The 25,165-nt window shown below is 34.6% G+C and overlaps 2 protein-coding genes across 2 annotated transcripts; both read left to right on the forward strand.

Annotated features, from left to right (window-relative positions):
- The first annotated feature begins 710 nt into the window (after nucleotides 1-710).
- On the forward strand, nucleotides 711-11,033 carry iqub (IQ motif and ubiquitin domain containing). Its single transcript, XM_034027335.3, has 12 exons — nucleotides 711-1,447; nucleotides 1,758-1,892; nucleotides 2,073-2,240; nucleotides 2,366-2,541; nucleotides 3,145-3,300; nucleotides 3,633-3,843; nucleotides 4,509-4,684; nucleotides 6,167-6,337; nucleotides 6,441-6,617; nucleotides 7,003-7,251; nucleotides 7,729-7,914; nucleotides 10,768-11,033. The coding sequence occupies exons 1-12, from the start codon at nucleotides 1,042-1,044 to the stop codon at nucleotides 10,933-10,935; spliced, it is 2,379 nt and encodes a 792-aa protein (XP_033883226.3). The 5' UTR covers nucleotides 711-1,041; the 3' UTR covers nucleotides 10,936-11,033.
- A 3,031-nt stretch (nucleotides 11,034-14,064) lies between these two features.
- Nucleotides 14,065-24,592, forward strand: LOC117415241 (V-type proton ATPase subunit S1-like). The gene is made up of 10 exons (XM_034025319.3): nucleotides 14,065-14,210; nucleotides 15,575-15,701; nucleotides 15,795-15,863; nucleotides 16,943-17,136; nucleotides 19,240-19,280; nucleotides 19,523-19,608; nucleotides 21,354-21,595; nucleotides 22,017-22,070; nucleotides 22,294-22,528; nucleotides 23,372-24,592. Exons 1-10 carry the CDS (start codon nucleotides 14,104-14,106, stop codon nucleotides 23,579-23,581), a joined length of 1,365 nt encoding a protein of 454 aa, XP_033881210.2. The 5' UTR covers nucleotides 14,065-14,103; the 3' UTR covers nucleotides 23,582-24,592.
- The last annotated feature ends 573 nt before the right edge of the window (nucleotides 24,593-25,165 follow it).

Here is a 25,165-nt window from a genome sequence, read left to right on the forward strand (position 1 = left end):
TACTGAGATTTAATTCTAACAACTTTTAGAAAATAAGGACTTTGGAGCACCTGACAAATACACGATAATCAATGTTACTGGTTACACTACGCACTGGGCTTTCTTAGGTCCTGATGTAATACCAGTGTACATATTGGTGTGTGTATTTACCCAATTTCAACAAATGTTCAATTTTCTATATGGTTTTTATTTTATTTTGATCCACTGTACAGTATAGATGTAGAATGTAAAAAGATATACTACCACTAGGATAATGTATTCTCCCCTGTTTAATCTATATGGCATTACAGAATGTAGTTTGGTTTTATCAGGACACAAACAGCTGACATTTACAACCTCTGAAGTTTAGAGCAATATTTTTATGTTGCATATCTATTTTATAATTTTGCAAATAAATACATATACATGATTTGAAGAAAGTACAAATTAAATGTCTTGTAAAGTCTTGTGGTTTATGCAAATATCTGTACACAAAATATAAGATACAATAATTACAGCATAACCTCGTTGGAGATGAACTTGAAGGATTAATCGTTTTTTGTTTTTTGTACTAAATTTTGTATAGCTGACGTTGGAAAAATAATACTAAGAGCAAACAGATCCTTCCCTTGGCAACAACGAAAGCGACTACTAACAAATCAAGTTCTTCACGCACACACACGTTTTGTCTCTCACGTGATCTAAGTCTGATTGTGGTTACCATGACACCGGCGACAACAAGCGGATTCAGGAATTGTAGTTGCTAAGAACTTACGGGTTTGTTCTTATATAGAAAGGGTATATTATTATCTAAAAACGCAAGACTGTTTAAGGTAAATGGTAATACTTTTGTGAATTCAACCGTTTTACTCTTTTTAGTTTGAATTGTCTGGCATAAAGGTAAAAAGGTGTATGCCTTTATATTGGATCAATCACTGAAATGCTTCTACATTTACAAAAAGTTAACAAAAAATCGTGTGTGTAATTATTACATTTTTTTCTTAAATTGTTTATATAAAAGTATTTATTCGCATTAAAAAAAAAAACGTATATCGTATTGTAATGAAAATGTCAGATCAAAAGATTCAAACTTTCAATGACAAAGAAGACGACGCACACGGTAACCTAGAAACAAATGACATTTCTGAAAATGCTCCTGCTTCATTTCCTGTGGATGAATCGATAGAAGACGATTCCACATTGGTACCCGCAGATGAAAAAGCAGCGCCCCAGGTAGGAATGATGGACCATGATCCCAATACATCGGTCTCTGGAGAAGCAGACCCTAATTACGTACATCCAAGTACTACTGAGGAAACAACAGAAGTTGCAAATATACATGCACAAACAGAGACCGACACACAGGATTCAAGTGTTCCTGAGAATGTTTATTCAGATGGGGATACAACAGCTGTAGTGACATCGTTCAAACCAGCGTCCCCAGAAGAGAAAAGTGCCACTGCGACAGGTAAAGAAAACGTCTTATAAATTATCAGGGGGGAACTCGAGAAACAGAAACTTTAAAGTCCTATTAAACCACACTTTTGAACAATTGGCTCTCTAAATTGCACTGTACAATTGAACGAATTGAAATAATCTAATAATTTGCGAAGTAGACCCCAATACCATACAATCTTACATTATTTTAGTTAACCAAAACAGATTTTAGATAATGCATCCCTTGCTGCTGGCTGGCCATGCAGTTGTACTGGGACAAACATGATATTTTCAAATATATTAATGATATGTTTTTTTTTTTTTTTCTCTCTCCTTTTTAGTTAAGGTCATGCTTCTTCCTGATGGCTATGTAATGACTGTAGCCTTTGCAATAGGCCTTACAACAGACAATCTGAAAGAACATTTTACAACTGAATTGAAAATACCACCTAATGTATTACAAATCACATTTAATGGTAAGTTTTGCATACTTTAGATAGTTAATGTGGTAATATATTGGTAACTTTTTAACCTAATTCAGTAATCGGATTTAAGACTCAGGATATGTTCTGACTGTATAAGCACATGTCACAAAGCAGCAAAGCATTTTATTATTAATCGTATGTATCACTATGTATTTCTACTGTATGATTTAGGAGATGTTGTTGAAGATTCAAAGACCCTAATGGATCTTGGGGTAAGGCCACATGGCACCATCCAGCTTGAAATGTCTTCTACTGACCCCCAAAACTACCCAATCAAACCAATTAAACCCCAGCAGGAATACAACATGCCTGATGTCATAACTGTCCGAGTTCAAAAAGGTACACTGAAATGTTCTTATATAAATTATTTATCTGTAACAGTCTGTGTGGCATATTTAATCAGCTACAGATTTAAACTAAAATAAAAACACTTTTATATAAACAATTACAATTTGTTTTTATAGACGCTGATACATATCAGGATGTAGTGGTTGAAATTGAAAGGACCACACGCTGCAAAGCATTTCTGGGTGGATACCGACATAAAATAACAGGGGTAGAATTCCATCATGCAGGAGTACAGACTATTTCCAAAAAGAGGCCAGACAATGGAATTGAAAAATTTTGTAGAAACACACAGGTAACCAGCCTTGACAGCATTCTATACTATGTATCATTTAGTGAGTATTTGCATATTTAACCTTGTGTATTACACACTGTAAATACAATCTCTCTCTCTCTCTATAAGTATAACAATTATATACATGATATCACATTATAAATCACATCTGTAACTAAATATGTTTAGACCAATCTTATTCTGAATTCTATACTACGTTAAAGCAAAATGTGTAAAAAGTACCTGCTATACTGCTTTTGTAGTTGTATAATATACCATACATTGGGCACAAACGTAGTAACACCCACTCAATACATTTCCTTTTTAGTTATTAAGCAGTGCAGCGTCACAGAATAAAATAATTGTATTAACTGTTGGCAAGTCTCTTATCATTAAATCATAGGAAGAAGAATCTGTCATATATTTTGAAGCATTTGTATTCAGTGAGTGTGGGTAGAATGCTGGTACTTAATTCTTCTGTGTGTATTACTGTTTAAATAAGAAATCCATATTATATTTTCATTCTTATGCAGCTCTGTCATGTACTATATATCTATATACACACACACACATATTTTAGACTTGGCCTTAAGTAATTTCTTTCTTTTCTTTTTTTATATCTAGACAGTTAGAGAGAAGAGTCAACACCAGCAGGTGACCTACACGACATCTACACAGATGACCAAGATAGGGTGTTACGTGTCTAATACTACTGACAAACTGATATCACCAGGAAAGTATTTCTCAGCCGACGAATATCACTACAGGAGGCTAAAAGCAGTAAGTTAAGAGAGGGGGAGATGATTTTCAATTATAATTCAATAAAATACAACTTCCCACTGCGATATGTGTAACATACTTTTGTTAAGGGAAAGTGCGTTTGAAAAAAAAAAGTGGTGGTACAGGGTTTTCATGACATGGCTACTACACAGTATATATACCTTTTATTATTATGAAATATGTTTTGAGAAGACTGAAAATGGTGTTAATATAATTACAGTCATAGAAGCATAGTTTGCCACCCCCAATTCAAGTAGCACAGTAAAAATAAGATGTTAGAAAGTTGTAATATATTACTTACAAAACCATTAATCTATGTGTTCTGTTTGAAGGTGATAGTCATACAGACTTATGCCAGGCGCTGGCATGCCATAAGACTGGTAAAACAGCTGTCATGTGACAGAATGGTTAGGTTGGATTGGGAGAAGAAGGAGGAACAAAGAAAGAAGAAGGAGAAGGAAGACCGGCTGAAAAGGGAATATGAGAGAAGGATGCACCCCAAAACAAAGGAAGACTTTGACCTACTGTACCATGCTTTGGAAAGTAAGGTTTATTTTAAGACTCCTTCATGTACACCATAACTACCATAGTTAACAGTTCTCAAAAAACAAGACATCTCTAATTGTAATAATAGTAAGAGGTTTAAGTGGTTTGTTTTTATGGTGAAACACTGCATCAGTTCAGAGGCATAATTCCCATCTACTGATGATGGTTTATAATTTTACAGTTATTGAAATATAGGTTATTCTTTGATGTTGAGTCATTGTTCAAAACTGTGGGGGAGTTTAATACCCTGGGTTTGCCATTTATTGAATTTATAGATACAGATATTAAAAAATCTGCCAGCTGTCAGAGACTCAAGTTGGAACATAACATGCTAAATATATAAAAAAAACAGGAAGGGAAAACATGGTAATAGTATGAAACTGTCTGTAATAAAATAGCTGTTTTTGATGGAATTATATTTATTTTATATTTCTTCTTTAATAAAAATACACAGAGAACAACAGCATAGTTGGTTATGTAAGAATGTACAGTAATATACAGGCTATAATAAATACACTTATATAGAATACAAATCACAATACAATGCAAAGTTTCTAGACATCCTGAAAATGTATTTTCCTGTCATAGGGTAATGATTAGAGAAAGCAGATTTCAAAGAGCTACTTTAAGAAAAAATTAACATTAAAAAATTGTGTCTTAAGAATGGAGACAAGAAGAACTTGAGCATATCAACGTGACTCTCACTGGAGCAGAAAGGAAAGCAGCATTGTGTGCACTGCTGGAGCAAGAGACACAGCTCATTGCTTCTATTGGGAGGCATAAGATGGATGCTAATGAAGAGATTATCAAAAACTCAGTACAAGCCTTTTTGGAAAAGGTCAGTAAAGAAAGGATACTGCTAACAGCATTCCCTCCACAACTGGCAACCTGCAAATATCCCTAACCTATTTCTTGTTTTATGTTTCAGTATTTTAGTAGGCACAGTATATATATATATATGATATCTGCTTATATTTTATATTTGCAAAATTAATATTGGGAATTCTATTAATAATACTTATTGTTTCAAATTTAGATTATTAAATCAGACTTCTATGCGCCAGTTCAACTTAACATATAAAATCACTTTCAGCCAATCAAAAATTAATGCGCAAATATTAGAAGACATCTTTTTAAAATGTTTTTGTTATTGTTTCCAATAACTCTCTTCTAAAGATGAACTTTAACTTCTCAATAGCATATGCATGGTAAGTACATTTTTATGGTGCAGTGTGAAAACTTTCCCCAAACTGAACTTACCTCCAAATCAATTAACTCAACATCACACACAACTTCCTGGTAACTTTGCTTACAGAGAACGGGCGTGTCATATTTCAATTAGGGATGGTACCTACTCCCTGGTACTCGATCAAATTAGTCAAACCTCCCTGAACTTCCTGTTAAGAAAATGTCCTGTAATAAAATAAGGGGGAGTTGATAATGCAAAGTTGAAAAATAAACAAGCCAGACTTCTAAAAAGATCTAACCAATCACATTTTTTTTAATTGAAAAAAATATCATATACATATAACACTGATGACACAGAAGCATAAAATGAATAATAAAAATGAACGCGGACAGCAATGTATGTACAGCGCTTAAGCACCTCCACGCTCTGTTCCTAAGGATGATCGACTTTATGGAAGTACTGGGATATTTAAGGAAAGTTAAGATCGTGATTTTCTAGGTGGTAAATACTTGGGATAAGTATGAAATAATTTGAGTTACATTAAGTAACGTATTCTTCCTTCTTGTTTAGTTACATTTTGTATAATTTACATGTTGCTCATTAAGGTTTGTCAGCTCTGGCCAAAAGTTTTGCATCACCTAGAAATTTAGGATTGAGACATTTAAAAAAAAAAAAAAAAAAAAGAAAACCTATTTGATAATTTAGATATTTTATTTAACATCATGTAATCAAAGAAACTATAAAATGATCTCACAAAAGTCTACCGGAAGCCATTACAGTAGTACAGTGTTTCATGATAGATTTTGAAGTGTCACATTTTTCTATTTTATGTCAGTTTTTCATTAAGTATATGGAAAACTACAAAGCAGTAGTAATTCAATATGTTAACGTAACATTATCCAGCAGGTTTCACGACTTTATGAAGCAAAATTTGTCAATTCTATAGGGTGATACAAAACTTTTGTCCAAAGCTGTATATGAATGCCCCAGCAGTCTTTAACTGCTGTAAATTACTTTCAACTAATGGAGCTTCTGATTGGTGGATGAAAGTTCTTATTTTGTATTATGGTGCAAATTATGAAAAAAAAAAACAAAAAAAAACGTCTTATGCAATTCTTAAATATTTTTCAGTGTTCCGAGCCAAAAAAATGGAAAGCATTTGACGACAAAATCACTGAAATGGATACACAGTACACGATCCGTGCTAGAGAGCTGAAAGATATTTATGCTACTATAAACATGAAGCATCTCACCCAAGATGAAAGATTGGATGTCCTTTTAACCCTGAAACATACTGTAAAGGTACATGATTAACATCAGTGCTGTAGAAATAAACTTCATTTAAAATTATAAACTGAACACTTACTGATTTCCATCAATTGTATTTGATGGTTTATTTTGATAGGAGCATAAGTGTAAATTGACTGAAGATATAGTGGAGCTGATCGACAGAGAAGCAGACCTTTTAATGAGAGGGGTCAAGGAATCCAATCTAGAGGGACTCAGAAAAAGAATATCTACACTGTTTCTTCAATACATTAAAACACCAACATTCAACCCTGAAGTCGCCAGATTACTCAAGGTACTGTAAATGCATGATTTTTAAATACATGTTAAATTGTATAACTGAAACATTTATAAAAACAATATATTCATTGATGTAAAGACTTTAGACAATGCTCTACTTATTATAGATTTGAGTGCCTTCTGTTTTACTTGTCTGAAGAAAGTAGTGCATATGATGGGCAAATTGTCCAAAAACAGAAACCCTCTTTATTGAAATATTCCCATGAACAATGTATACATTTTACAGACTTTTTAATTATACATTTTTGTAAAAAAAAAAAAAAATTAAAAAATTTGAGAAGCTTTCTTTAAAATGTGAAGCATTGCTCAAACATTGACAGAAATAAATAATATACGCTTTTTTCAATTTTTGAAAATGTCATGTTCTTTTTAATACCTAGGTTCCTCAGGATCCATCACTGTTACATAAAAATATCTACTTCTGCCCTGGATGTAGACGTTACCTGCGCTCCACTGAATTTTCTCTGACAGCAAATTCACACACAACTGGCAGGTGTCATCAGTGTAACAAGCTGGATAATGTAGCCCGTCAACGAGAAGATTTAAACAAATACAAGAACATGCTCACACAGCTTAGGCAGGCAGAGGCAGAGTATGACAAAAAAGCAAAGATTGCTTTCTTACTGCAGGTATGTATTGCTGTTTGGTATGAACATTTGGTGTGCTGTTTGGTTAAGGTCACATAGGAACATGACAAAACACTTCCCATGATAGGCTAGGTTCTTAAACCGAACTCTTGTCAGCAGCTAAGCAGTGACTTAAACTGCTGAATTTGGTCATTTTGATTGATTTAATAACAAAAGATATAAATCATGATAACCAATTAACAGAGAATCAGAGTGAGGATATTACTGAGCACCACAATCCAGTAAAAGTTTACAAAGGATTTTTTTTATAATTAGTTATACATTTAATCATGTGTTCACCTAGTAATTTCCCAACAAATAACTATAATAATATTTATTGTATGGCTTTGACACCTTGTATAGCTAATTCAATTTGGAAACCTATGTGTACTGTAAGCACATAATTAGCACATAGTTGATTTTTTGTTTACTAACTTTAACCTTCGAATAGTTTAAAACAATTTGGTATTTTCATTGCAGGAACAAGATCTGCAGTATCTGCTTAGGGTTATCTGGGCTACACAGTCAGCTCTGAGTGCCTGGGATGACCTTTATGACCTTGTCATGATAAGGTGGAATAAATATGTTGAATGGTCTCCATGGAACTGTATTCTGTTAACAAAAGAAGAGGCAGCTGCACATTTAAAACTGGACAATGTTGAGCAGGTAAAAATATAGTCATTTGGTTCATTATGGTTTTTTGGGGTTTTTTTACATTTAGTTTGTATTATGCAAGAATATTGGAAACAAATACTAGCACTTGCTTTACAATCAGCATCTTCACTAAGTCAATCTACAGTGTTTTTATATCAAATTTAAAAAGGCATGTGTTAGAATACAGTACATCCTCGCTATAACGAACCTTGGGGTCCAGGCCTTTTGATAGTTTTATCGAGGGGTTCGTTATAGTGAAAAGACAATCAAAATGAAGGATAAACTGTTGGAGAAAGTTATAATGAGATGAGATTATGAATAAAAGTAGAATTACACGTACCTGTTCGCAGGGCCGGATTTTGGTATCATGGGCCCCTGGACAAGGAACCAGAACAGACCGTTAGTGCACATTAAGGATAGGTAAATGCGCAGAGCATTGGTGACATTCCGAAACGTGGAAATCACTTGAGAATTCAGGATAAGTTGAGGGTGGTCACACGCTGTTCTCTTGTCCTTGCCAGAAACAAATTTAGTAAACTGGAGCATTTCTGATAGGAAATATTCGTCCATATCTGAAGGATAGGTTTGCACGAGTGTAGCAGCTTTGTTTTTGATGTCATATTCTGACATGCTCTGAAAGTTGTTAAGGAAGCCAAACAAGTTATGCACAGTAACATATGCTTTTGATCGTTGCAAGCAATCTGTTGAAAGAGTATCCAGAATCTTTAGGAAAATATGGACACGAAATCTGTCTCTGCCCTGTAGTGATCCTGCAGAGCACTGTCGCCTCTTCCGTCTCGATATTTCTTCACCACTGCAGTTTCCATTGCACGGTTTTCAAAATCATCAAAATGATCACGAATGTCATCCAGAAATGTTTTCAGAGATTCAAGTAATTCAACTACCACTGACAGTTTGATGTTTTCTGCTTGAATTGATTTACTAGTTTTGTCTAATCTCTCCAGAATGTTATTCCACAAGTCTGTGGGTTAAAGCGAAAGGCAGATTGAAGTTACCTTGATCGTTAATTGGCGATGTGGGCAGACTGGGTCTGTAGGCCTACTACTTTGTAGTTCTTCAGGCCCGTTATTTGGAACAGTAGCGCAGCCACAACAGGTGCCAGCATGCATTTTTCACTAGATTGCTTTTCCTTTAGTTTTTTTTTTTCGTTTTGCTGCACCGCTAAGTTTTTTCAATTGTTTCTGTATTAGTCTCTCTCGCGCGCTCTCTCGGCGTCCTCCGGTGTGTGCGTGATCAGTAAGAGGCGCAAGTGTTTGGCTAGCGCGATCACCTGGCAAGTGGATTGTGTTTTAAACTTAAAATAGCATTTTTTATTTATTTTCGGCAGCTCAGGGCCCTGGACAAATGTCCCGGTCCCCCCCTCCCTTAAATCCGGCCCTGCCTGTTTGTGTAATGTATTCTACTTCTGCGTTATCCAATTCATTAAATAATTAAAACGCAGTACCAAAAAAGCACAAATCCCGAATTAAAGCTGAATTTTTATTCAAAATCAATCTGACATGAATCGTTTCAGAATTCACCAAATCTTAATCCAACGTGCAAATATCCCAAACTGAGATTCTTTTTTTATTATTCAATTTTGCATTGCCGCATGGTTGATGAACAAGCCCCCAAAAAAGTGCTTTTTGATAACCTATATTCATGACAGAGATATGCCTGCGTTACTACATTTTCCAAACGATCAATATAGTTTCCAGCTTTGTTGCAACTTAAAATGATTTTCGTTGCGGAGGCATAACGCTATAAGAATGAGCCTTCAGTCGATTCGGGGCCAAACTCGATCTTATTACGCTAATAAATGATCAAAGACAATCTGCCAATTGTTAACTAACAATTAACACGTCGCTGTGGGCCACGACCTACGCCTCTAAAATGAATTAATTTTAAAAGGAATCTCAGGGTGGAACCATTCTGTCTCTGCTTATTCGTTTATCTGCTTTCCAGTGTTGCCAAGTCTCACGAAAAAAAGCGGCACTGACTTTCAAAACAAGCCCAATCCATTTTAGAGGGAGGGGTAGTGAGGGTGTTCATACAAATTCCATATGTTTTTCTAATGTGCATATACATTGACACAAGTCAACTACCAAAACCACTACAACAACCATTTTAACTGTTGAAGTTAACTGTTGACAAGTTAACTGTTAACAAAATAAAGCGACTGTCAACTCAAGCCAAATTCCGCTTATTATAAGCAGACTTGGCACACTCCCCCTTTAGTCTTTAGTCTTTAGCCCCAGTTAGTCCCGCCTCGTCTCACTCCACGGCCAATCACCAGCAGCTCCTGTGGTCCGTGATGTGAAAACAGCCCCTCCTACTCCAAGCGTTCGTTGCACTTCATAGACTTCACATACGTTGCAATAATATAATTTTTTAAATTTGGGGTCCAGCGGCCAGGTTTGTTATAATGAAGGACGTTATAGCGAGGGTGTACTGTATAATTTAAGTAAACAGCAGAACATTGTGTGTGGTATCTCAAAATAAGTATCAGTGAGTTGAGCTCAGCTCAGTTCTTTATCTCTACCAGCAGGTGGCATTCTAAAATAAGATATGCCAGTCACAATACAAAGCCTTGTAATGCAATATAAACCAAAGGCCTGTTAGTTTGTCAGTAACAGGGGTTTAGAAAGGTTATGCCAAGGTTATATTCTTTATACTGAATGCTTTTGTAATTATGTAAAGTATATAAAGTGGCAAAGCCTGTGCTAGAACCTGTATAATATATTGCTAGGTAAATCACTCATAAATTAAGAGAACGTTGTTACCTTCTAGGTGAAATACAAGTTAGGACAAAGCAGTATTTCTTTTTGTGATGTTGCTATTGACTGGATTTTTTTCTTTTGGCAGGCATATGGAGTTGTGTTCATTCGTAAGGTGAAGCACAAGCACACTTTGGCAAAGAAATATTTCTCGCAGATTCCAACCATGGCTCAGTTCTTGCACTCTCGTGATTCTCAGCCTGCAGCTCCTGGCAATGACCTTTTAGTAACAAAGCCTGCTGTGACCCAGGCCTAATTCCACACTCTAGTCATAGGTTCATGTATTTTTTCATTTAAAAGAAAGGTATGAGTACAGTTGAAATAAATTCAAATAAAATATTTTAAATTTCACAAGCTGTTTCTGTTTAAACTTTTTACTATCTTTTGTATTTATTTTTACTTTATTACTACTGAATGCCCGGGTTCCCATGAAGCTGATTTGGACAAAATCGGTGAGAGGGGCTATGACAAGAATGTGGGTTAATACCATTGATACTTCTGAAATTTGGTGTCAGAATATCCTGAAATGTCTTTAAAGATTCTTTTAAAATGATTTAATACCAATTCCTGATTTTGTTCATCTTTACCATTATCCTGAAGACATACTGTAGAAAGCATTATTGCTAGGTTGGGAATATTTGGTATTGCCTAACAAAATGTAATGTAAATGATGATTGGTATTCAAACATATGTTATACATATCTGTGTGCAGTTATCTAGCTATTTGTCATTGTAAGACTATAGGCCTACATATAAATAGCCATTTCAGATTGAAAAGACATTAGTTGGAGAACAATAGAAAGGTGAACTACCTCCATAGCAGTCTCTGTGCAGCCTGAAAGCGTAATAAAAAACCCAACATATTCTTAAATGGTTTGTTTTCTGATGTTTTAATCATCATCTGTTCTGTCTAACTGTGATTCTAGTGTTTTAATGTAAATAGATATCTTGCTTGCTAAATGCCACTGTAAATGTAGTTCCTGTATTGATGCCGAGAATGCTAAAGGAAGAATCGAGTCTGTTCCTGTTTGAACAATGCCCATGTGTTTTTTCAATGTACTCTCTATTACATTGTTATGCTTGTCACATTCTCAGCTCCAATGGTGGTTGTGCTATGGTGATTTCTTGCTGTGCAGTTAAAATATATATATATATATATATATATATATATATATATATATATATATATATATATATATATATATATATATATATTTATATATATATACAGTGCCTTGCGAAAGTATTCGGCCCCCTTGAACTTTGCGACCTTTTGCCACATTTCAGGCTTCAAACATAAAGATATGAAACTGTAATTTTTTGTGAAGAATCAACAACAAGTGGGACACAATCATGAAGTGGAACGAAATTTATTGGATATTTCAAACTTTTTTAACAAATAAAAAACTGAAAAATTGGGCGTGCAAAATTATTCAGCCCCCTTAAGTTAATACTTTGTAGCGCCACCTTTTGCTGCGATTACAGCTGTAAGTCGCTTGGGGTATGTCTCTATCAGTTTTGCACATCGAGAGACTGAAATTTTTGCCCATTCCTCCTTGCAAAACAGCTCGAGCTCAGTGAGGTTGGATGGAGAGCATTTGTGAACAGCAGTTTTCAGTTCTTTCCACAGATTCTCGATTGGATTCAGGTCTGGACTTTGACTTGGCCATTCTAACACCTGGATATGTTTATTTGTGAACCATTCCATTGTAGATTTTGCTTTATGTTTTGGATCATTGTCTTGTTGGAAGACAAATCTCCGTCCCAGTCTCAGGTCTTTTGCAGACTCCATCAGGTTTTCTTCCAGAATGGTCCTGTATTTGGCTCCATCCATCTTCCCATCAATTTTAACCATCTTCCCTGTCCCTGCTGAAGAAAAGCAGGCCCAAACCATGATGCTGCCACCATCATGTTTGACAGTGGGGATGGTGTGTTCAGGGTGATGAGCTGTGTTGCTTTTACGCCAAACATAACGTTTTGCATTGTTGCCAAAAAGTTCGATTTTGGTTTCATCTGACCAGAGCACCTTCTTCCACATGTTTGGTGTGTCTCCCAGGTGGCTTGTGGCAAACTGTAAACGACACTTTTTATGGATATCTTTAAGAAATGGCTTTCTTCTTGCCACTCTTCCATAAAGGCCAGATTTGTGCAGTATACGACTGATTGTTGTCCTATGGACAGAGTCTCCCACCTCAGCTGTAGATCTCTGCAGTTCATCCAGAGTGATCATGGGCCTCTTGGCTGCATCTCTGATCAGTCTTCTCCTTGTATAAGCTGAAAGTTTAGAGGGACGGCCAGGTCTTGGTAGATTTGCAGTGGTCTGATACTCCTTCCATTTCAATATTATCGCTTGCACAGTGCTCCTTGGGATGTTTAAAGCTTGGGAAATCTTTTTGTATCCAAATCCGGCTTTAAACTTCTCCACAACAGTATCTCGGACCTGCCTGGTGTGTTCCTTGTTCTTCATGATGCTCTCTGCGCTTTAAACGGACCTCTGAGACTATCACAGTGCAGGTGCATTGATACGGAGACTTGATTACACACAGGTGGATTCTATTTATCATCATTAGTCATTTAGGTCAACATTGGATCATTCAGAGATCCTCACTGAACTTCTGGAGAGAGTTTGCTGCACTGAAAGTAAAGGGGCTGAATAATTTTGCACGCCCAATTTTTCAGTTTTTTATTTGTTAAAAAAGTTTGAAATATCCAATAAATTTCGTTCCACTTCATGATTGTGTCCCACTTGTTGTTGATTCTTCACAAAAAATTACAGTTTCATATCTTTATGTTTGAAGCCTGAAATGTTGCAAAAGATCGCAAAGTTCAAGGGGGCCGAATACTTTCGCAAGGCACTGTATATGTGTGTGTGTGTGTGTCTGTGTGTAAAGTAAAAAGTGACAAGATATATATATATAAATAAAAAAAAAACATTTACTTAATTGAAATAACTTTAAGAAAATCAATTGAATAGAACAATTATCTCTCTTTCCCTTAAAAGAGCAAGTGTGCCACGGATTAAATGTCCAGCCTGGAAACATCTATAAGCATGCTGTACATATTACAGATAGAGAGGCTCTACCAGGCACATAAAAGAATTGTGTTTGAATTAAAAAATAAAATAAAATACTGAACTGAAACAAAAGTTGTATTTATACTTGATTTACTGATTTAATATTCATTCTTTCTAAGATTTGTATGTGTATGTTAAATGAATGTATATACTGTCTTTGCATTACAATATTACCTGTATATAATATGTTAAAAAATAGAATCAGTTGAATAGGTCTAGAACTACATTGCTGTGTTTACATAAACACTGATAAGTTCCACCCAGATCAAACTGGATGCCCCTTTTAGGATGCGATTACTAGGATGTTCTGTTTTACACTTCTTTAGTTTTGTGGTAGAAAGTAGAGAAAGCATGGCTGGAGTGCTGGGGGTGATTTTTACCTGTATTTTAGTAAAAAGTATTCTGCAGGCCTCAGCTGCAGTGGATCATGTTCCTGTTCTCATTTGGTCAACTCAAAGGTAAGCAATGCCATAATTCCACTGAGGAAATCTTAAAATAATCCTAGATTTTTAATTATTTATGTATTTGTTTGTTTGTTGGTCATTGTTTGTTTGTTTAGTCTGCTGTACATTTTGTTATATTTCAGTTATTAGGACTATTACCCCCAAAGTGTCATTGTCATAGAACTACTAATATCATAGTGCTGTAGCATTGTAAAACATGCACACCATGAGTATTCTTTTCTGGCTTTATGTCTAATGAATGGTTATTTTTAAATAATATGTTTGGAGTAAAGTAAATATAGTAAAGTATATATATATATTACACTTATCTAATGTTAAACCCCACCTGTTTTTTTATATTACCAAGAATGGTTAGACCTTTAAGAAGTGTCATGTTCATGTAGGGTAATTACCCCCATGGAGCTGGGTTTAATAAAAAAAAAAGTATTGCATCATTTAGAGCAACAAGTCATTGTAATAATAATATAAAGAAAATATATCAATAAGAAAGTCCTTCACCAGGTCTCCATAAAAATCAGCTTACATTTATTATTCTTACAGTATATGTAGCTTTGTATTTATGTTACCAGCAATAGAAAAATGCATTCAAATACCAGTCTGTGCATGCAAAATGTGTGACAAGCTACAGTAAATGGCTTATTTAGATACAATACACTAATTGTATACCTTTGTATGTTTTCACAAAACACAGTTCATACAATGTGTTTCAATACAAAGCTATTTCTGTTATGGCAATAGTGGCTCTGGGGTATTGGACCATCCTGTTGAATGTGGATACCAGCCGGTTCCAGGCAGCAGTGGCACACTCAATCTGAATGATCTAGTTCAACAGGATCTCCTGGTGTGTGCTCACTGTTGTCATAGAAACCACTGGGAACATTATGGAACACAACTGCCATACATTTTTCATTCGAACAGGCTATTCAATAATTGGAAAATAGATTCCCAATCAGTCTAAATATATTTAAACATCTGTCACTTTTTTAAGTTTTCATATACTAGCTTACAGTACAATGAGGGAGTAGATCCAAATGCAAAACTATCAGCTTAGAGGTAGTTTTATATAATTTGTGTCATTCTCCCTTTACAACCAAATTAATGGTTTCTGCACTACAATATATACTTAAAGCCACTAAGCATAGTATATTTAATGTATAAAGGATCCTTGGAATGCTGTGTTTGTGTTTTTCTAGATCATTTTGTATGGGTATTTTCAGTCTAACCATTTATAATTTGCTTTATGGACTGACATACACTTCATACTGACATTTATATTTATATAGGCTATGTATTTTTTTATTAATCTTTCTTTTTTATTAAAGTATTATTTAATCTTTCATTTTTGTTGTTGTTTTTAGTTCCCTGTGGGAAGGTCAGCCTTTTGAATATGAAGGACACATTATTTCGGAACAGGAGCTGCATAATTTGCTACAGCCACTCTTTAACCAGAGTTCAAGGAACATAGTGCTGTTTCTTCAGGATAAAGTAATTTTTGAATGATGTTTTCCCTAGTTATTAATATGTGCCTAATTAGATGCGATCTCACACTCTAACTGGCGGCCTCTTTTTAATTTTCAGCTCAGCATGGATGATTTCACATACTATAGAAGAGATCATGAACAAGTGAAGCCATTTCACAGTGTACAGGCAAGGCATTACAATTCCAATCCTTGCGGTACCCTTTGAGCCTGCAGTAAAGTGGTTAATTGTGTGAATTGGGGGCGGGGGGTGGGGGGCGGTTGGTGGGGGCAGGGGTTGTATTGTTGCCTCTTGGATGCACTTCAAGCATCTCGTGATTGGAAAGCAAGTTGGATAAAATCCAAGGTGGAAATCAAGTGTGTACATCTTGTGACTGGATGCAATATTTAACCATTACAGAACATTTTGAAACATATCCCTTTGAGGCATTGCCACCAAGACTTTACATTGAAATATTGCAATATATAAAGTATAGAAATACCTCCAGAGCAAGATCACTTTGTTTTGCAGATATTGCAGTTGTTTCGTGACTTTCCCAAATGTGAGTGTGAAAAGGTGTCTGTATGGGGTTTAAAAAGGAAAACTAAAAGGAAAATGTCATAAGGGAGATAAATATTTATTCATATGTCAATCGACATGCGAAGTAGGGCTACCTGTATTGTTTCTGACTAGCTGTGGCAGACCAGGATTTGGTTGCAGTTTTAAATACAGAAAAGCAGGAAGATCACATTTTGTTGTACCTATGCTATCTCAGAAACAGAAAACAAAACAAAAAATAAATGAATAAATACATTGTATATATATATATATATGTATATATATATATATATATATATATATATATATATATATATATATATATATATATATATATATATATATATATATATATAAGCAACACCTATGGCATTTCCTGTGAATCTTCAGAACACTATATGTTAAAGTAAATCTCATAAATTCTGAAGATTTTACAAATTGCACAGTATTTCTGTAGGGGGTGAACTGATTCAAGCATCCTGTACAATTCTAGAATAGTTTGGGTATATAAAAGGGTTGCAACCATTCTAGAATAGGTCAGATGTACAATATGCATGTATAAGTACAGTAGTTGAAATATGATTCAAAACGAGTTTTAACCAACTTGGTTAATAATAATAAAAAATTGCTTTAAAAAATAAAAATCTTACATTGATTGACAACAAAACTCAGCCTGACTGCTTAATCCCATGGGTGGCTTTCTATTATAGATATCAATTGAGACTTCAGCTTCATCCTTGGTTTTACCAGCAGTGACAATGCAAGGCTCAAGCCACTTGTCTGAGTATCTGCAGAAACAAACAGAATGGAACATCTTCACTGCAGATAATTTCCCAATAGAAGACCTGGATATAGATCCATCCAAACCTAATTTGTTCCTGGTTAACTTACCAGTACTAAGCAGGTATAGTATTGAAGGCCTTTGCATGTCTGTTGTATGTAGTGTTTTTGTAAAAAAAAATAATAATAATAATAATAATTGGGTCATGTAGGCCAAGTTAGAACAAAGTTATTGATGAAGTTTCAGAAGTTTTTTGACTAAGTACCAGTTGCTGAGTTTTGATAATTATGTCAACTTTTCTTATGCAAAAATGGTATTTACAACTTTGCATAGGTTATGTACTCCACCCTTAAAGAAAAAAAGCTCTCTGAAGATACTAATAGGCTCACAAGGGGAGCTGTATGTGGGAATTGTAGAGTGGAAAGGCGTAGAACAGCAATTGCCCAAACAGCTCTCTCTATAAGAGGTGCTTTATTTTGGAATTCACTTCCTTCAGAAATTAAGGTCTTAAGGGATTTTAAAATATTTTGTAATAAACTTAAAGTTGGGTTGAAACATAATTATGCAATCATTAATTTATTCAGGATATAGTTGAATTTGAATTGTATAAATTTGATATTTATATTATATAAATTGTACTATAACTTGACTATGTAAGCTGGTGATTGTTATGTACTTTTAATTAATTAAATTAATGATTTTAATGTTGTATGTATTTTTAATCAAATATTCAATAGGAGGTTATTGCTATAGTTTAGAGTAGAAGTAATGTGGAGATTTATTACAGTTGTCATCAATGTTTGCCCAGGGACTGTCAATGGAATCTTGTGTCATGCATAATTGTGTGTTTCCCTGATAAATAAACACAATAAATAATAATAAAAAAAAAGAATGGGGGGAAACTACTGCGACTACCTTTACAGGAATGAGCTTTATGGGAAATCCATGGTATCACATTTTTTGGAACACATATTTATTTATTTATTTATTTTTTAATTAAGTTGCCATGTTAAATTAACTCCTATGGCCACTGGTGTCAGCTCTGTAAAGATGTAATGTAAAAAAGGCTACTTTAAACAAGACACAATTGGAATATTCTTGAACCCACCCCACCTTTTTATTCCTGTAGCTACTAGTCCCTAGAGAGACTTGTCCGTTCTCGCTATGTGAAATGTTTTTGGACGGATACAGGAGACCACAAAGCTCCAGGGCATATGCCTACATTATACTGACTGCAGTGTTGACCATTCTTAAAACTTTCACAGCAGTATCTGTACACTGAAATCAAACACAATGGCTACATTCGTTTTTTTTGTTTTAGTTACTGAACACTGAAAAAAAGTAATTAACTGTCATGTTGAACTATTAAAACAGTCTACTTTGCCAGAAACAATTGTTATAACATTTAAAACAAGTTATAGATACAGGTAGTTATCTTCAGTTGCTTTGATGTTGCTGGAAATATTATGTTTGCATACAGAAGTAGCACAAATGGTTTGTCACCATGCAGATTATTTAAATAAACTTTTTAGCAGGTTATTGTTTCCTGTTTCAAGATGCAATATAAATTAAAGCACATGCTGGGAAAGGCTGCCTGTTGGTTTGCTGGTGATTCACAAAGCTGCCAGGAGGGGAAAAAAAAAGTCGAAATCATATATAACTGATTTCCAGAAGTCCTTAAATCATGGACATTTTATATTGTGTTATTTTAAACTGATCGTCCTTTTACATTAATTTGTATACCCTAACCTTGATACCACATGTAAGTTCACCTATGTACCCTGTTATCATTAGAAATCTGTAGCCAGTTTCACAAAGCACTGCTAAAATAGAAGGATAGGAGTTTAGTAGAAATCCATTTAGCAAGTCTGCATGATTAAAGAATAAATGCAGTGGCGTGGCAGCACCCCCTGGCTTTGCATGGCTTCCTTCATATGCAGGGGTTACAGTTTTGTTCAATGGCTTTCAGCACCCCCACTTTAAAAATGGTTCCAGGGCCACTGGATAAATGTGTTATTTTCTTTTGTGGAAGTTAATTGGATTTAGCAGACTACTACCTAGAACTGCTTTGTGAAACTAGCACCTGTTTATTTTTAATATAAACAAGTGCACCATGGTACATATGTCTTAAGTCTTTAATATCATGACCCTGTCCACTTTTTGCCTGTTAACCTTTATGATTTCCCTACTGTGAGAACTTGATATGATTATCTGTTTTTCTTATAGTACCAGTGATGAGTCGAGAGCACATGTCCTGGCTAACAATGGTAAGACATACATTTAATGCTGTTTAAACACTTTGAATACTGCAGCATTATTGTAATTCACTAGCCTTTCAAAATTTACAAAACTATTTACTGTTTATTGTTTCTGCTGAAAAAACAAGAGTAACTATTCTAAAACTAATAAAATAAGCAACTTGGTATGGGAATAAAATTTCATAGTATTCTTATTATTCTTTAGATTCACTTTAAATCAGTTTCTGTTTCAACCCTTGGCCTCAATACAGATCTTATAATGGGAAAGTTCACAACAAATCTGAAAAATCGTGGAATTCCGTTTACAGCCATTTATACTGCATTCAGTCCTTCCAAGGTGAGTACAAAATTATTCCAAACGTGACCATGTCTAAAAATATCAAGTTATTGGATGCGCTGAAGATTCACATACTTTTAGATGTGCATATTATTTTTATTTTTAATCTTAATAAAACCAAAATGATAACAATATAAGTTAACACTTTATATTAATAGTCTCTAAGAACACAGTAATTACACTGTAAATACACCAAATCATGTTTAAGTATAGTATACACAACCATGTGTGCAATTACTGTTTTATTACAGTGTAATTACAGTGTAGTTAAGGACACTTAAATGTTAAGTGATACCTAAGAAAAAATAAATGAATAAATGATTGTACTAAATTGTACTAAATCAAACCGAACTACACACACTGTACGTGCTTAGAGCGACTGTCAACAATAAAGCCACATCTCTAATGAAATGTAATTTTCAGGGTTAAAATTTAGCATACGTTGAAACATTGATGACTGTGTTTTCCAGTATGGAATGACCTTGATATACATGGCTTATACAAGACATACCTATACACACACTTCTGTTGAGAAAGCAGCAATTCCAAGATTTTGACCTTCCAAAACATTTCAATGGCAATCTAATTTTGTGTTTCAGTTGCAAAATAACCCTCACCTGAACACTGTAAAGGTCTAGAAGATCATTTGAATGTGCTAAGCAAGTGTTTTTATGACCTTGCTTTTGTTTTACAACATGAACATTTACTGTTCTGTTTTATATCCTGTAGAGAAGCCTCATTTGAGCAGTTGATGGCTTTGCTAATAATACATTATTGTGTGTTTGCTGTAGGCGATTGTTGAGTTCTACTCCACTGTTTATGTTCTGTGTTTTGGGTTTATTGAACACTTTTCATTAAGCTCAGTTTAGCTTTTGCTTTTATGTTCTTGATGTTCTTGTGTGCCTCTGGAAACTGAAAACAGTTTGGATCAAATGTATTTAAAATATGGACTAAAGGCATAAAGGCCTAGGACCTGGCATAACATAACCTCTGCAAATCCTTGATAATTTGCTATTTTGTGACTTTTTAACTTAAGCATTTTAGAAAAAAGAGTCAAAATAAAGTATAAAAATCATCAAGGGTCTTTACTGAGTAGTTTGGTTAGGATCCCAACATGTTCCGATTAAATATGGGCCATTTTCTAAATTAAATCATATAAAAAAAGATTTGTAACATCACCAGTGCTAAGGCAGTACTAGAGTAAAGACTTGTTACTCTGTAAGATGGATCATATGCTTGTTTCCAGCCTGGGTAAGAATAACAGCAGTAATGGTTAGCTTGATACATAAGAAAGTTAAACTGTAACATGTAGAAGCTTTATGAATCAATTACAGAGTCCAGCATAATTGCAGATGTTGTTTAGTTAATGTATCCCTTTCCCATGAACAAAGGTTTTGGTCAAAGGTTGTAGGCCATTGAGTTTAAGAGTGATGTCATCTTTAGCCAATTTATTAACATGTTTCCAGTCATTTTAAAGGACTGTGTGTGGTTCAAATGCACAGGTCATTGATAGGTTAGAGTGACTAACCACAGTAGGATGGTAGATAAGTAACACATGACTAAATAGTTCAAGATTTGACATCTATGGAGGTTTTAGGTGGTCATGATAAGTGTGCATTAATGAACATAGCAAGGCTACGTTATTCCCTTTTGGTGAACTTTTTTCTTTTTATTTTGGCTCTGAACATCACCCATCATGAAGATGTGATGGACCTGCCAATCAATGACTGTTTCTCTCTTTACAGGGGTTCAAAAGTACTGACGTGACTTCTCACACTGGACGTCAGTTATTGGCTGTGGACATCCCTGCTCCTGCCCGATATTCTCCTCTAACAGTGACTAATGGCACTTATACTTGCATCATCATGTTTGCTACAAAAGTAGCCTTAACTTTCAAAAATACCCTTCATGTTGACCTGACAAACAAAACGTTTGTTTCCCAAACAGTGAATTCTACTTCTTCTGAGTGCTCCGACACCATCACTTTGTAAGTTATTTTTCAGTTATCACAAGTTGCCAAATTGAATTTTAAGAGTTATTTCTACATGTTGATGTGCCTTATTTACAACACTATTCTGTCAATGGTATTAAACAGACAGACACGTAAGAAAATCATAATATGTCATTGATGCAAATGTAAACAAGGCTACAATTATTTTTAGGGGTTATAGCTAATTATTCCATTACCTGCAATGCAACTCCCTACTCCATGTAGGTCTCATGTAAGCTTAAATAATCAATCTTTAAATATTTTATATTATGACTCATGTTTGTAATGGAGATAAAGCAGCGACCATAAGTTTAACAAAAGAACATTGTGGCTTAAGAACATTGTATTGTTCTGTTTACATGCAATCTTTATATGTTTCACAAATCATTTTTAAATATGTTATGTTTCTGTGTTTTAGGGTATCTCTAAAATATGATAACCCTGCTGAAGGAATCAATGCATTGGAACTCAGGTAGGATTCTTGTGACCATCCATTATCTCTAAACATTGTAAATATCTACTGTACCTATACACAGTTACAACGTGAGACTGTTAGAATGCAGCATCTTTCTTTAAATTAGGATAGTTATTTTAAAATACAAAAACAGTATTTCAGTATAGTTAATATATTCAGTTAGATACTTGTTATTCATTAAGTTAGTTACTAAGTGTAACACTTCTGTGCTTTATTACAGATTTCTAATGACCAACAAGTTCTACAAGGGCTCAGCACGCAAGTGGTTTACCATTGATTCACTGGAAATTATACAAGACCATTTACATACTGCAAGGTTTAATGCATCCATCTCTGCACCTGCAGAGTATTCTTATCACTGTCAGCTAGTGGGAACAAACATGAATTATGCTTCAAGATTCATTCCAGCTAACAAGGAGGCACAAGCCTGGGAAATCCACATTTCTGACTTTCAGGTATTTACAGATACATGTAATTGTATTTGTTTGCGTAAATTGTATTGCCTTCTGCCACAAAAAAAAAAAAGTGTTAGAGGAAAGTCATTTGTAGCAACATAAGAAATACGGTATTCATGGACAGCTGTAGACCAGAAGCTGTTACAAGCTACATGGAAGCCATGCATGGCTCTCATAGGCTTGGTTTACATGCACTTGAAAATCGACTCTACATGACTGTGTGACATTGTCATGCGAATACATCATGAAACAGCAAAAGGATGTCCTTTTGGCAGCACGACTTTAAGGGCAGGGTCAATCGCTTTCTCATGATAAAAATAGCTGTAAAAACCTGTGTAAACAGGAGCAGGAATCGTGCTCGTGGCTCACAAGGTTTCAGCAGGCAAGATCCCGTTTTTCTGACTTAATCTCACTTAATCTCCAGTAGAAAGGCCATACAAAACATACCCCCCCCCCCCCCCCCCCCAACACACACACACACACACACACACACACACACACACATACACACACACACACACACACACTGTACATTTATGGACTACTTCAACACTAGAACTGCCGCGGTTATACTCATACCTGCCGACGGCAGTCATTATCACGGTACATTTTAAACATCATCAATATTAAAATGAAAGACAAACTATCAGGTACAACTCAAAAGAGGGAGGGGAGTGTTTTATACAATAAATGGAATCTAGTCACATAAATAAAAGTAGCTTTTCTCATTTCAAAGATTCTTGGGCATTACGGGGTTACAGAGCAAAAGCTTTGGTAGTTATGGATTTGTGTAAATTATTTTCTACAGAACCATCTCACATATTATGTTGTATTCTCTTCCAGATTCAAGGTTTCAACATAAAGAACAATATGTTTTCCTATGCCAGTGACTGTGCGTCATTCTTCACTCCTGGGATCTGGATGGGCCTGATGTCAGCCTTTCTGATGTTAAGCATTTTGTACTATGGACTCTTAATGATTATGCAGCTAACCACTAATGACAGATTTGATGATCCAAAAGGTGCAGGTATTTTTGTTTCTCAGACTAATTAACACTTCTCTATCATATTTAATAATTAATGCTAGTTGTTAGTTAGCATGTATTTTTGCCCAATAAAAGGACACATGTCTGCTCAGAAAGGAAATTGCTTAAGTGAAGCAATTCTAATGTGATTGCAATCTAACCTAATCTGATTTCTGTAAACTGCTCTCTTATTCTTTTAAAGTGTTTTCAATGGTGTATAAATAGTGAAAGTATAAACTAATTTATTGGGATTACCTCTAGGTATTTAAGAATAATCATTGTTTTTAGGATAAATTATGAAAATGTGATTGTGTAGTAATCAATTAATTGTTCAGACAAAAAAAAAAACAGTATGTGCAAACTGAACAGTTTTGATATATGAAAGGAAGAATGGTGTACTGTATCACATGGCGAGGCATTTGAAGCAATTACCAATTTCATTTAATTTCATTGTAGGAACATTATACAGTATATGAGTTTACAATACATTAGAATATATAATATGAACAATTAAATGTTTAATCACAATTTGAGAAGTGTTTCTCCAAATATATTCAAGTGTGACATACAGATGGATGGATGAACAGACAGACTGACACCTTCATACTGTATACCCCAGAATCTGATACTATTAATAGCTTTTGCTAAATGATGTTAATCCCAGATTTCATGACAATTGGATAAGTGGTTCTCCAGATATATGCAAAAAATGTAAGGGTGACATAGAGATGGATGGGCAGACAGAGAGACACCCCCCATATCCCCTTCACAGGGGTTTTCATCACAACCTGGATCATTCACCACAGCGTTGCAGGAGGAACAATTCAGTGTTACTGGGGTACATTTTCAGTTTCCCATGTTTTTCCCCCATCTTATAGTATGTATCACCTTACTTTCTCTATATTTCAAGTTGTTAAAAGCTTTGTACTGAACCAGTTTAACTTAATCTGTTTATGTATTGCCTTTGGACCTTTAGTTACATGACACATCCTACCCTGATTTAAAAAAATAAATACAATAAAAACAATGTACTGCCTTTACCAGGAAGTTTTTTTTTTTTTTTTTTTTTTTTTTTTTTTTTTATAAAACACTGCTTTTCTCCACAGACTTAATTGGCATGTTCTACACTTCTGGTGTTCTTTTTGTGTAGACACATTTGTCATTAGTAATAAAGCCTAATTCTTGCCATAGCTCCCTAAATAAACCTGTTTAATTGTTTTTATTCAATTATTTGACTTCGGTGAATTCTAGACAATACAAATCCTATCATAAGTACTCCCATTATCTATTAACTATATCCTATATCTGGGCCCAGCGAGTTTTAAATTCAGCAAATTTCTTAAATACATCTGCTTCATGGATGCTAAAAACCTCTAGGAAACTGAATCAGATACAGTGGGACAGCTTAATGAAGGTCCTGTTGATATTTATTGTGAGGTTTGTTTTTTAAAGTTTTACACATGTTTGTACAATATGTGTTAAAATCTTAATAGAGATTCATGCAATTTATAAACATTTAGCACTGAAAAATCACTCAAGTGACATGCTAATGCACAACAAAAAAATGTGTACAGAATGTAGTAACAAATAAATTACAAACTATTTTTTTTTTT

This window comes from Acipenser ruthenus, chromosome 7 (genome assembly GCF_902713425.1).
Source record: "Acipenser ruthenus chromosome 7, fAciRut3.2 maternal haplotype, whole genome shotgun sequence".
In the NCBI taxonomy this organism is placed as follows: Eukaryota; Metazoa; Chordata; class Actinopteri; order Acipenseriformes; family Acipenseridae; genus Acipenser; species Acipenser ruthenus.